A 12,966-nucleotide genomic window follows, 5' to 3' on the forward strand; every position below is an offset into this window, starting at 1 on the left:
TCCAAAGACGCTTGGTTCAGCCATGACCCACGTCCTTTTCACAAAAGTCTGGGGCCGAAAGGTGCGATCAGAGGATGAGAACCCCGGAAGGCGGGCGGTTGACAGGCTCCTGTGCCGCGACACTCTCTTTTGGACGAGGATGACAGTCCGCCGGAAGGCCCTGAGTACTGTGAGACTCAACCTGTCAGATGGAGCTCAGATCGAGAAATCGGCCAAAGCGAGTGATTCTGGGGATGGACACCACGTGTGGCATGCAACCTCTGCTCCAACGTCAAGAGACATGGGGAGAGACAAAGAATCCTTCGAGAACAATCAGAGTGATTGGTGGAAGATCCAGCAGGTGAGTCCTTGACTCCTTGGCCGCCACTGCACTGTTACACCACTCGCCACGAGTGAAGACCGTTTGGGGTCCCCTGACTGAGAATCGACGGCATTTGTTCATTTGGAGGCTCGAATCTGATTGGCATCCCCGTGGACGAAGATGATCATATTCAGAACAGGCTAGAGCGATGCCAGTCGCCGAATTTCCCCAGGCGGTCCGCACTCCGCAGGCTGGCTCCAGCGGTCGTCAGGGCCTCCTCCACTGCGGAGAACAGGAGTCGGCTGCTCTGTGATGAGTCAGGACAAGGACACCTTCCATGTGGTGACCTCGAAAACGCTCTCAGCTTTCACGTGGCAAAGAAGGGGTTCGACATGAGATTCCCCCTTCCATGGATGCCTCGCGACACGCCCACGCCCAGGAAAGACCCATGTCAATTTAGCTCGAAGGATCGCATGCAAACAAGAAAAAGCCCGACTCGACCAAGCAGAACCTTTGCAGCTTGGTTGAAGCACGTCTGTCTACGGGACAACAATATACCGAACGGATGGGGACACCCGAGCTCCTCGTCCTCGGTCCTGTCCAGCCCGAAAGAGAGCTTGAAAATAAGATCCGTCTTACATACAAACATCTAGCATAAGATCATCTCAGGCAGTCTTATCCTCCCACACATGATGTCTTCCAGCCTTGTTCTCGCCGCTGCAGAGTCTTCCTCCATGTATCTGCAACGTCCACTCCAACAGCTGGTGGCCAGACAGGGCATGGATAAACACGGCAACACCAGCGTGCACCTCAGCCGCCACAGCCGTCAACTTTGATCGCTGGCAATGCACACAGCAACTTAACCCGTCGATGCAGAGCTGGTGGTCAACCGACACCATCATGAGTCCGGACACAGCCCGCAGGCCAATGCCAGGAGGGGAGGATTGGCGCAACCCAATGTCCAAGCTCATCAGTGACTTGGAAAGATCGCACAGGTTCAGTCGTCGCCCTGCGCGGGTGTGTGGTCTGCAGAATCCGGTACTGGCTCGCCATGCAACTTCGCAAGACGTTCCTCTTCTTTCCTCTCTCGTAGTCTCTCGGTCTCCCGCCGTAAAGCGGTAAGATTCCAAGTATCGCCCTCGTCCTCGTCTGATTCCTCCTCGCTGTCTTCGGTCCGCCAGTTGCCGCTCTCGAACAATGTTCGTCCTGTAGTTTCCTTGGCCTTCTGGGCCTGTTCCTCCGCGGCCTTCTTGTCAAGTCGGTCCTTCTTCCATTTGGCGAACGTTTCGGGAGTGACGGGGGTAAGTTCGCCGGTAAGCTTATGTCTTTCATTTTCGAGCCAGTCTTCCAAAGTCAGAGTATTCAGAGGAGACTTTTCCATCATGGCCTTTTCTGCTGCTCTTTGTTCCTTCGTCTTGAGAACGAATCTGTGAAGTAGTTAGCGCCACCTTCTGAGCACGGGTTTGGCGGCATTAGGACTTACCCAGGCGGCAAGCTATGCTTGTACATGCACTTGTCACCACCATTCGGACAGACCCAGAACCAGCCATATTTCTGATTCTCGACTGCCTCAATGAAGTACTTGCAAACCTTATCGGTCGTCGTCCGCGGGTTTCCGTGCTTGCTGAGAACAACATTGCGTAGCTTCTCCTCATCCCACTGATCCATAGTATCCTTCTTCTTCGCGTCGTCCTCCGTATCTCGGGAATCAGTGTAGAGATCCTTCTTGGCCGACTTCCGTTCCACACTTAAGTCATGGCTGAACTTGCACTTGCGGCCCTTCTCACAGTTCCCCTGCTTGAAAAACACACAGAGCACGGTCTTCGGGTCAACGCCAAACGGGACCTTCTGCGTCTGGACAGGCTTGAACAACTCAGCGGCTTCCTTCTTTGCTATCTCAGCCGCCTTCTTCTCAGCTTCACGACGAGCCTTCTCGGCCTCCTTCCGCTTCTCATCGGCATTTTTGTTGTGCGAGGCTTGGGCCTGTAATTGAGCAATCTGTTTCTTGGCACTTCCACCTTTTTTCTGTTCCGCAGAAGATGTTCTGTTAGTTCGTGATTCCGCGCGTCGAAGGAGGGTAGTAGTGATGCAGAATGCCGGTACGTACGTTTTTCATACCAAAGGTCTGTACACAGGATGAGCTGTTAGCGTGTGTTCCGTCGGAAAGTCTCGGGGCGATGGTCACAAACAAACCTTGTCTTCGACCGTGGCCTTCTTCTTCTTCGGCTGATCAGCCTTCTTGGGAGGCATCGTGACGACTTTTATATAACCCCTCTAAACGCTCTATAAGATAAATGCAGATATCCGATCGAAAGAGCTCCCAACCCGGCCGAATGGAGTCGAGATTAGCGTCGTAGATGGAGGGGCGGAAGGCGGCTCATGCGAGGGTCGGCGGGATAGGCGAAAATATTGAATCCCGAGGTCAGAGAAGGAGAGGAGTAAAATAAAAGGCAAAAAAAAATCAATCTATATCAGAACCTAGGAGAAGAGGACTCAAGAGCCTCAACCCGACAAGGGAGTCAACGATCGTGGATGGTGGCACAGGTGGTCGTAAGTTGCAAGTTGCAAGTTCCAAGTTCTCCTCCACATTCGGTGTGGGTTTGATCGCTCAGAGTCTTGGGTGCGGTGCTGCGCAAGTGGCGGGCCAACTCAAGGCGTTATTCCTCTCCCTCCGCCAATCGACTTTGGTTATTATCGCCGGGTATGGCCAGGTAGCCTCGTCTGCTTTTCAACTGGGAACATTCGAGTCTTCAAAGCGGTTAGGCAGGACAAACGTCTCCCTCCGTCACACATTCTCTCGTGAGGACAAGCTGGCCCAAGCGAATTGAAAGAAGAATACGACATAAGCACACAAATGCGAGTAATTCTTCCGCACCTTAGAGCTTGCACAATCGATATACCTCCGGCCCTCAAAATAACTTAACACCGCACCGTGCGCAGCATATTCAAAATACAATTTTTTTTGTATCAATACTTCATAAAATGCCTCAAGACGCTTTTACCCGAGCATTGGTTCAACGGCTTGGTATATCGCCAAGGTTATTATTGCAGTGGATAGCTATCTTTACCAAAGAAAATGGTCGAGTGACTGGCTTCCGTATCTTAAGCTGAAATTTTTGGCGGTCTCATTGTGTTTGTACAAAAGACAAGAAATGTTATTTTTTTTGGTTCTTGAGGCTTCAAGGCGTGACGCCATGCGCCAACTAAGGAAGGCTGAGGGCAAAGTGTTGACCATCAATCCCAATACTAAATTTCAACTGAGAATGCATGGTCGTGGTATTCGGTTATGTTGCTCCATTGTTCTTCTTGAGCCTTCCAACTGCAAGCTCGACCCATGCTCGTCCGCAACATTAACGGGTTCTCAAAGTATACCAATGTTTACGAAACCTCCTGAATCTTGGCCGACTTCTCCCCGGCCTTGTCATCAGCCTCTTCGAGCTCGGGCAATTCCTCGTCATCCTAATAGCGATGTTAGTCCCACGGAGTATAGTTCTATTATCATTGTAGGAACATACCGACTCTTCTCCCTCACCAGGAACGTCACCAGCGCCGCCGGCACCGGGAAGGCCAGCGCCAAGTTTGGAGAAGTCAATGTTTCCAAGACCACCCTGGTCCATGCCATCGAAGCCGCCGAAGTTGTTAGCGTAGTCATCCTCCGGAGCCTCATCCTGCTCATCCTCATCCACCCACTACCCATATGTTAGCCCATATACCACGATCAGGAACCTCTTTAATAAAAAAAAACAAATACCTTGTCGAAGTCGGTCTTAAGGAAGTGAATCTTCTGCTTGGTCTCCAGAAGGCGGGGCCAGTATTCCTCCTTCAGCTCCTTCTTCCGCAAGACCAGCTCAACCTCGCGGTCGCTGTGATTCACCTTGCTGTTCTCGGGTTCGATTTCAGAGAATAGATCGAGAGAGACCTGGTACCTCACGCCCTTCTTCGAATCTCCGGCAAACGTGACATTCTTAGCGGTGATGTCGAGTTTCGCATCGGACCGGGGCACATCAGAAGCCTTGATGTTCACATAAAGATAATTACGCTCGGCATCGGTCCCAGACGAACGCTGAGCCCATGTAACTGTAGACGCAAATAAAAATTAGCTGATTCCAAAAGTGAGGAGAGTACGACGCATGGTGAGATAAGAACAGTAGAGCTCGATGACCAGGGGAATTAGATTGTGGTGCTAGGCTGCACACAGCCGAAGTAGAGCGGGAGCGGGGAAGAATGAAGGAGTGCAGGAGAATGTACCTTCGGGGTGGACTTGAGGGAGTTCGGGCATTATGGCGAGAGGGTTAGCACGACTGAGGTTTGAAGAAAAGGAAAATGTAGAGTATAGGGTCAGTTTTCGCGAGAGTGAGAATGGTGTGTCGTTCAGGCGGGATTTTGGAAGGGGATGTTGCAGTGAGGAGCACCTGGAAATCCAGCCTCTCATGGCTGAAGATCCTCAAAGTGGTGCTAGAAAGTACTGGAACCTGTCTCTGTTTGTGATGTTTGCATCTTTCTCTGGGTCTCTCCCAGTCCAGCCACGCGACGTCACTGGAGCCTCAGGCATCGACCGTTTTGACCATTGCCGGAATTTGCATCGCCCCAGAAGACTCTTGGCGAGTGCCGACTTCGACGTGCAGAGACGACGCCTCCAGGACGATGCAACTACAAAGCAGCGGAGCTCAAAACCCGACCTGACGGCTGAGCGTTGAACCATTTGAGTCCACCTCTCTATCTGCCAGGGCAAATCGCCTGTTCATTCTTTGAACTCCGCCTGAACCTAGCCGCACCATACCCCGCTCCGCTTTCGAGAACTGCCAGACTCGTCTGATAGCAAGACTAGCTACTAGTTAGGCGGCCAACGTTAACATACCATTCGCCGAGTTCTCCTTCATCCATCTACTACTGAACGGTTCGACAGCCAGGAAATCCCTGGTACTCACACGTTATGGAGTCCCTCAAAGCGGTTTTCTTTGGACCAGATCCTCAGACGCAGGTATGCTTCGCATATGTGACTTTCAAACAGGCGCTAACTTCGTGTGCTTGGAGATGAGGAAATGCAACCAGCTCATTCGCGCAAATACACGCCAGCTGGACCGTGACATTGCACAGCTCAAGGCTCTCGATACTAAGACGCGGCAGACTATCGTTAGCGCCTCGAAGCGCGCACAGCGCAACCCAGCCCGCGCAAAACAAGCCAACATCGAAGCCAAAACACTTGCGCGGGAGCTTGTCCGGGTTCGAAGGCAATCATCTCGCCTAACCACCAGCCGGGCTCAGTTACAGAGCGTTCAAATGCAAGTTAACGAAGCGTTCTCGATGCGAAAAATCCAGGGTAGCCTGCAGAAATCCACGGGGATTATGAAGGATGTCAATACGCTCATTCATCTCCCACAGCTCTCGGCGACCATGCGACAGCTTGCAACCGAGTTAGTACGAGCGGGCATTATCGAAGAGATGGTGGACGACGCTATACCCAATAACGAACTACTCGAGGACGAAGAAGCGGAAGCCGACGAGGAAGTCGACAAAATTCTGCAAGAAATCTTGCAGGGAAAACTCTCCCAAGCCGAGGAAGTCAAACCAGAGAAGCCACTGGAGGAGCCCCAGCCAGTCGAAGAGGAGTTCGAGAATCAGGAAGCTGCTCTCGCCCAGATGAGAGGTCGCCTGGAAGCTCTGAAGAGCTGATTTCATTATGCGCGGATAAATCTGCTGGAATGATGCTACGGAAGGTTTCAAGGCCATCGCGAATGCCGTTTTCTTGCCTGCCCACTGTTTTAAACGGAGTTCGGTATTGTAGAGCGTCTATGATTACTCTTTGGCAATACTTTGTTTGGCCTTTTTGCACGCTTTCCCCGTCTAATGACTCTGCTAAAGAGCTGGCCTTGGACGCAGAATTTGGGGCAGACTCTAGCCTTCTTCTTTATTTCTTAATGTTTCTCTCATGATCTTCTACGAGTGACAATACAGTTCGTTCCAGATTCAGCGCATAAGCCATCCTGGAGTGCCAGGCAGCAGAGCTTGTTCGTACCACGGTCTGTGGTTTCCTGCTCTCAATTCTGCAATACACTAGGAACAATCTTTCAGCAAGATCGAATATTCAATAGCCAAATAAAGCTCGCTGTCAATTCCCCATCGATCTATTGAATCAAGTGCCTTACAAAACCAAAAAAAAGCAGCAGTCCCGATCCGGACTAGCGTAAGCCGAGGCTTCGTCACTCTGCCATCCAATTTCGCCCCTTCCCAACTTGTCTTATCTTCCCTCGTCTCCCTTTCTTCCTTCGTCATCAACCTCACTTCCATCAACTCACGGAGTTTACAACCCTCCTTCTTATTCATCATCTTTGTTACCGCAGCTGGTGATCCGCCATTGACATTTTCGCGGAAAACTTTGCCCAGCCCACCCTGACACGCTTTCTGACTCCCAAACACGAGAGACGCCACCGTAGCTTTCGCGCAACATCGGCAATTTCTGCATTCAGCCATCAAATCCCGCGTCCTTTCCCAACATTCCAACTATCAAATATGTCTTCAAAGCTTGATAAGTCTCTGGACGAGATTCTTGTCAACCGTCGCCAGGGCGTGCGCAATCGTCGTCGCGCGACCAGATCAAAGGCTGCACACGCGACCGTTCCGGTTGGAGGAGTGAAGAAGACCACAAAGAGCGCTAAGCCTGCTGGGAAGGCTGTCCCGAATGGACATCCACCCTCAACTGAGAGCAAAATTATGGTCAGCGGCTTGGTAAGTAAAACGCTCGCCTCTCAACTATCTTAATGTGAAGATGACTAACCTTTCCAGCCCGCCGATGTGAATGAGGCCAATATCAAGGTATGTTGATTAAGAGGCCTTCGCCTTGGGTTTCTATCGCCGTGTCTTTTTCCGAAGCCTCCGGGTCGCAACGGTTCCCATTCGCCACCGACCCCATTCGCACCATTATGGTATCATGGTTGCTTGGCTTCGCGCAGGCAGTGGACTCCTTTGTTGACCGATCGCTCCCCGCTACCTCATCATGGCGATTGCGAATCGAGAGAAGTCGAGCGCTGCCGTAGTCTTGCGAGTTGCGTTGCTCACATCGGCGGATTCTACGAGAATTCTTCCGCTCGATTACGCCGCAGACTGTGCTTTGGTGGGCATTGAAAATATACCACCGGAAATTGAGCCCGCTTTTTTCGTTCCCGCATAATTCATATCTCGGGTCTTGGGCGTCAGCGAGTGCATCAGCATACCAGCAGCAAAGGAGAAAGTCTATTGGCTTTTTTCAGATCACCTCATTCCCCCGGTCTACGATGTCTAGATCGACTTGCGTCCGATGGGAACCGTGAGCTGAGCATTCACCCCATTTTGGGACTGCGAAACTTTCATATAGCTCAAGCTTAGCCTTTGTTCGCGTTGTTCGGGGTGCCAACGATCTTATACTGCTATGTGAGCGGCAGTCAAGTGACTGAAGGCAGCGGTGACTCCATCTGCCACTTTTGTCTTTTCGGCCAAATGTCGTTTGGGTATCTTGGGACTTTGGGATCTTCCAAGCCTCGGGTGAGATTTCGGGGGCAAATTTTTCGCGCTCAAACACGCGCCGGACCAGATTTGGGAAATTTTTGATGAGGCCTTCCCATGAGGCAACCTGCGTGCTGTTTTACTATTTTCAGACCGCTCGTCTACGATCTACTAACTACCGCTATGCGCTCGCTGATGCTCTCTGCTGTCGAGTTGTGGCCGTGAATTTGCTTTTGGGACTTTCGTGGCGGCCTTGTTGAGGCTTCTCATGACCAACTTTTTCGCCGATGTACTAATTCTCTTTCCCTGTTCCTTAGGAATATTTCTCAAAGTCCGCAGGTCCTGTCAAGCGGGTCATGCTCACCTATAATCAGAACGGCACAAGCCGCGGTATCGCGTCGATTGTTTTCAGCAAACCTGACACGGCCGCCAAGGCCGCGAAGGATTTGAATGGGCTTCTCGTTGACGGACGCCCAATGAAGGTTAGCTCTTTACGTTTGCATCCTAACTTCCCCCTTCCCCCCCCTGCTAACCTGATTAGATCGAGGTTGTTGTTGACGCCTCGCATGCTCCCGAAGTACCCGCGCCTAAGCCTCTTGGTGATCGTGTTGCGTGAGTAAACCGTAACCTCGAAATTTGACAAATGAATGCTAATGTCCGCCAAGTCAAGGCAAATCGAAGCCAAAGCCCGCGACCGCGGCTAAGCCTACCAACGCTACTTCCGGACGGGGGCGACGCGCTCGCCGTGCTGTCGCACGTTCCAATCGTCCGAAGGCCAAGACTGCAGAGGAATTGGATGCAGAGATGGTCGATTACTTTAACACCGCCGGTGATAATGGCGCTCCCGCCAACACGGCGAACGGTGCTCCTCAGCAACCCGCCGCCGGCGAGGATCTTGGAATGGCTGAGATCTCGGTACGTAATCGGGTTGAAGCGAACGCTGTGGATAGCGCAGCAGCTAACTCGTGTTTCAGTAAATCATCTTGATACCTTTCACGCTCGTCCCAGATCAGTTCACCACTTTCCTTTGTCGCCAAGACGTACACGCGGACCCTCGGATCCCCCCGCCATCCTGACGTGATTACTTCTCTACATGTGTTGCTCTATTCCTCAAACTCTTAAATTTTTTTAGTCTATTGACATTACTCGCGAGTCCGCTGCTATTCGATCACTAACAGAGGGCTCTCAAGATCCCATGCATGTATGTAATAAGCCAATGAATTCTTGAAATGATTACGCTCGACCACAGGATTTAAGACATGCTATGACTATTCACAGGCCGTAGCCTTAGGTCCCAAAGTATTCTAAATTACTGCGTCAATATACTGTTCACCCAAGCACGGAAAGACCAGCCTTCTTCACCTTCGCTCCTGTTGTTATGTTCATCATGGTCGTTCAATCCAATTGGACTTTCTACCAAAGATCTCCACTTTTTGAACAACCAGGAGCCTCCATTGGTCTTCTTTTCGCTGGGAGTGCTTGTCGCCATTGGATTGCTAAAGTGATATCCAAGAAATGTATCGAGTGCCGCAGGCACTATCCCCGCATCCGCGAAATCGATCTTCTGTACGTACTGGATGACCAGCTTTCGACCTCTATGATGGGCCTGAACGATCCTTATCGGTTTGCATTCTCCGTCCTCTTCCGATCCGCATCTGACATACGACAATGCAAGAACCTAAGCTACATCAGTCACAACACGCGGAACGGGGCTAGACGTCAGCGGAAGTAACAACGTACCGGAACAGCAGTGTGATGCTGGTACTGAGCAAGCTCCATTCTAATCCTCATAAGTCGCAAGATGGCTCTGATCTCGGTTAAGGACAGCAAGTCACCATCCATTGGGTGTTCAAGGACCATGAAAATCTCGACGACGGTGTGGGGATGGGCGTATGTCGGGTCTTCGAGGATTTCCGTGACCTCCCACCGGTTGTCTTCGTGGAGCTCGAGTGATGGGATATATGACCACTTGCCTCCTGCGGTTGGACTAGACGTGAGTTTGTTAGCCTAGCTTGATAGGATGCATGGTTGTGGTATGCTTACCCGTTACTTTTGAGAACCGACGACCGAGAGATATCAGTAAGAGGCGGCAACGCATACCCATTCTCTTTCGCCACTTGCTCCAACACAGGAGGATAAGAAGCTCCATCACCAGCGTTTGTGGGCGGCGGGTCAGGTCCAAAACAACCAGAGAAAGACAAATACGAAGCCGATGAGGGTCTCGACGATGAAAATGGGAAGGACGAACGCAAAAAAGAGCTGAGGGTATGTGACATAGAACCAGAGGATGTAGAAGACGAAGGCCCATGCGAGGCACGTTCTGCACATTCTTGAGATGGGTTTGGGTCCGGCTTTTGCGTTCGGAACGGGAGAAAAAGGCACGGCTTGAAGGGGATCGGTTGATCGGAGGTTAGGCTGTGTTGGATCTGGTGGATGTTAATTCCCAGCTTGCGAGCTGAGAGGGGGTTCGATATCTCTTCAACAGCCTCTTGGAGACGGACGATGTCCTTGTAGACCTTCTGTCTCTTAGAAGGCATCCTGATAGTGGTGATTGCTCGAAATGGATATGGAAGGAGGGAGGCGAGATTGGCAGAGGAAGAGGGAAGGAGCCAGCGGGGAGTCAATGATGGAATCGGAAAGATTCAAGAGATTTGAAATGCGTAACAGAGTTTCCGTTGGTCAGGTACTCCGTCATCGTTGAGTTTCTCTTCATGTTGTTGTTCTTCGGATTCGTCTTCCGGACGTATTGGACTAACAGACTTCAGGCAATGCCGCACCCACTACGAGGAACCCAAGTTAGAAGAGAAAAAGACGGCCGTCTACATGTCTTCTATCTCCTTGTGCACCAAACCCAGAGCGTTGTTGACGAAACCTTTAGCCTGACCGGGCCTATGGATCTATACAGCAGATGGAGTGAACTTACTAGCACCTTCAGACACATTCACTCCTCTTCAATCAGGATGCTGTTTACTGGCAATAGTTCATCCGGTATTCACTCTATCCGCACTAATCAGGACAAGGATCATCAAGGTTCTTCTGTTGTGCCTGCAAAGTATAAACTACGTTTGTTCACGAATTATTGCATGCCAAAGATTGGTATAGGATGCCATCTTCTCCTAACATCAATCCCTCCATGATACTCTTTAAGCCAGAGCAGTAATCAGAAAAATGGCCACTTTATACACTGATAACCCGACAGAGACTCAACTCCAGACCCTCCTCTCAAAATCAACAATGGAACCCCCCAACAAGACGCCAAATCGGGCTTCCGGTCGTGGGCCCCGGCCTGCTCCTCATAATCCCTTCCTATAGTGAGGTTCTGTACGCCCTTTCTCCCATAAGGCACCGTCTAACGACATGCGAGGCTTCATGCAATACAGTAGAACAATCCAATCTTACCTCTATCTCAACCAACTAAGCACGCATTCCGTCCGCTTCGCCGGATGGATGACCCGACTCTACCCCCGTCCACGGCTACTTCTTCAGCATCCAGTCCGGACCTCTCTGCGACTCACACAGGCTAATGGTCATTGGGCCCATCGGGATCGTTGTTACCACGGCTGCGTTCTCGCTCCTGGTGGAGTGCCACCCATATTGGCAGTTCATATCTGCCTCGCTGTCCTCGGCGTAGGAGGGGCCAACTCTTCGTGACGCCCGCAGTGTCTGTTATTGCCAGATAATTCATCCGGCGGCTCGCTTTAACAGTGGGAATCGCATTGACGGGTCATCAAGGTGGTCCGTCACAATCTCGATCATGTTATGGTCGGCCTTATGGAGAGAATCCATGTTTTTACATTATCTCGTACACGAATATACGCGGATTAGGCCTTAGCTTGCGCGTGATATTAACGATGAAGCCCCTCGTCAGCTTCGCCGTGCTACACGCTGTCCCACTGAGCGGTATCATGCTGGATCAACTAGGTACTCGGCGGGTGGCAAGCTTGTTGACCGGTATACTGTTTCTCAGAGGCGTTTACTATGGCCGCGCGCAGAGGAAAGTGCTTGGGCACTGGTTGCCGTTGAGGTACAAGTTTTAGGGCAAATGGTTTGAACTCCATAGTCGCTTGTTTGCGAAAGGCTATTTGGGGACTAGACCTATACAAACAGACACATCTAGCGAGTGGTGTATCCACCATTCGCGAAGATAGTCTGGCCCGTGATCCAGGTACCTTCGGTGCACAGGAAACGCACGATAGGAGCAATATCCTCAACCAGCGTCAGGCGACCGCCCATTCCGTTCGCCTTGTGAAATTCGACGGCTTCGGGAGACTCCTGTGGGTAAAAGAAGGCTGCACAATGCGTTAGTTTTACCGCGAGTGCGAAAGAGGTGAGGCTGCTCACGAGTATCCATAGGGCCAGGGGCGATGTTGTTGACGCTGACGCGGCGGGACTGGAGTTCTTTGCAGACACCTCTGTAGCTTATTAGCATTACCCTTCAGTAGGATGAGGGGTGGAGCGGTACCGAGTGAAATGCTCCACTGGCGCCTTGCTGCCCGCGTATGAAGTGTAGAATCCAGTGAATGCGCCGAGCAGGGCAGTTACGATGGTGATGATCTTGCCTCCGTCGGAGACATGCTTCGCTGCTTCTTTGAGCACGAAAAACGCAGCCTTCGAGTTGATGCTATTGATTGGTCAGAATTTAGTACTCCTGCAATTTACAGGGAATTTCAAGGGCACGCATACGCGAACATAGAATCGTACTCCTCCTCGGTGATCTCCGTGATGGGCTTCTTCAGTACCTTGCCCACAGTGTTCACAACGATATCAACCTTTCCGAAGTCGCGGAGTGTCTCCTCAAACAGCTTGGTGACGGCAGCGGCGGTAGTGAGATCACCTTGGTAGATTGCGACCTTGATCGAGGGGAATTTCTGCTTCAGTTCGGCTTCCAGCTTCGTACCGTCAGACTTGCTGCTGACCGAGTTGTAGTGGAGGGCGAGGCTGGCTCCGGAGGCGGCGAGCTCGCGAGCGACCTGCGCACCGAGGTTCTTGACGCCACCTGTGACGAGGGCGACTTTTCCTGCGAGAGCCATTTTGTTTTGCTGGTGTTGTACTGTTGGTCGAGGCAATTGGGAGCTGTGTGTTAAGGTCAGGCCACGCTGGAAAGAGAGTTTCAGCAAGACAGTGAGGGGTATTTATCTTCTACCCCGCCATGCCAAAAAGCTCTCGCTATCGGAGTTAAAGAACCA

At 51.4% G+C, this 12,966-nt stretch overlaps 7 protein-coding genes across 7 annotated transcripts; 3 read left to right on the forward strand and 4 right to left on the reverse strand.

Moving 5' to 3' along the window:
• Positions 1–1,126: 1,126 nt before the first annotated feature.
• BJX67DRAFT_187583 (translation machinery-associated protein TMA46) lies at positions 1,127–3,260 on the reverse strand. Its single transcript, XM_071025276.1, has 4 exons — positions 2,495–3,260; positions 2,409–2,426; positions 1,785–2,326; positions 1,127–1,728 (listed from the first exon to the last, which is right to left on the reverse strand). The coding sequence occupies exons 1-4, from the start codon at positions 2,549–2,551 to the stop codon at positions 1,299–1,301; spliced, it is 1,047 nt and encodes a 348-aa protein (XP_070884073.1). The 5' UTR covers positions 2,552–3,260; the 3' UTR covers positions 1,127–1,298.
• Positions 3,261–3,679: 419 nt separating this feature from the next.
• On the reverse strand, positions 3,680–4,580 carry wos2 (Hsp90 cochaperone SBA1; the record flags this gene model as incomplete). Its single annotated transcript, XM_071033380.1, has 4 exons — positions 3,680–3,760; positions 3,817–3,990; positions 4,053–4,378; positions 4,550–4,580. 4 exons carry the CDS (start codon positions 4,578–4,580, stop codon positions 3,680–3,682), a joined length of 612 nt encoding a protein of 203 aa, XP_070884074.1.
• A 274-nt stretch (positions 4,581–4,854) lies between these two features.
• Positions 4,855–6,425, forward strand: BJX67DRAFT_359240 (ESCRT-III subunit protein VPS24). The gene is made up of 2 exons (XM_071029657.1): positions 4,855–5,282; positions 5,336–6,425. Exons 1-2 carry the CDS (start codon positions 5,235–5,237, stop codon positions 5,972–5,974), a joined length of 687 nt encoding a protein of 228 aa, XP_070884075.1. The 5' UTR covers positions 4,855–5,234; the 3' UTR covers positions 5,975–6,425.
• A 64-nt stretch (positions 6,426–6,489) lies between these two features.
• On the forward strand, positions 6,490–9,017 carry BJX67DRAFT_359244 (uncharacterized protein). The gene is made up of 5 exons (XM_071029658.1): positions 6,490–7,027; positions 7,085–7,114; positions 8,098–8,262; positions 8,322–8,392; positions 8,446–9,017. The coding sequence occupies exons 1-5, from the start codon at positions 6,812–6,814 to the stop codon at positions 8,765–8,767; spliced, it is 804 nt and encodes a 267-aa protein (XP_070884076.1). The 5' UTR covers positions 6,490–6,811; the 3' UTR covers positions 8,768–9,017.
• A 72-nt stretch (positions 9,018–9,089) lies between these two features.
• BJX67DRAFT_383097 (uncharacterized protein) lies at positions 9,090–10,317 on the reverse strand (the record flags this gene model as incomplete). The annotated part of the gene is made up of 3 exons (XM_071033381.1): positions 9,090–9,458; positions 9,521–9,767; positions 9,824–10,317. 3 exons carry the CDS (start codon positions 10,315–10,317, stop codon positions 9,090–9,092), a joined length of 1,110 nt encoding a protein of 369 aa, XP_070884077.1.
• Positions 10,318–11,531: 1,214 nt separating this feature from the next.
• Positions 11,532–11,902, forward strand: BJX67DRAFT_187679 (uncharacterized protein). Its single transcript, XM_071025278.1, has one exon. It carries the CDS (start codon positions 11,632–11,634, stop codon positions 11,815–11,817), a length of 186 nt encoding a protein of 61 aa, XP_070884078.1. The 5' UTR covers positions 11,532–11,631; the 3' UTR covers positions 11,818–11,902.
• On the reverse strand, positions 11,894–12,810 carry BJX67DRAFT_373393 (uncharacterized protein; the record flags this gene model as incomplete). Its single annotated transcript, XM_071031391.1, has 4 exons — positions 11,894–12,069; positions 12,122–12,192; positions 12,243–12,401; positions 12,464–12,810. 4 exons carry the CDS (start codon positions 12,808–12,810, stop codon positions 11,894–11,896), a joined length of 753 nt encoding a protein of 250 aa, XP_070884079.1.
• Between the last annotated feature and the right edge of the window lie 156 nt (positions 12,811–12,966).

The sequence above is a fragment of the Aspergillus lucknowensis genome (genome assembly GCF_044049455.1).
Source record: "Aspergillus lucknowensis strain CBS 449.75 chromosome Unknown BJX67scaffold_34, whole genome shotgun sequence".
In the NCBI taxonomy this organism is placed as follows: Eukaryota; Fungi; Ascomycota; class Eurotiomycetes; order Eurotiales; family Aspergillaceae; genus Aspergillus; species Aspergillus lucknowensis.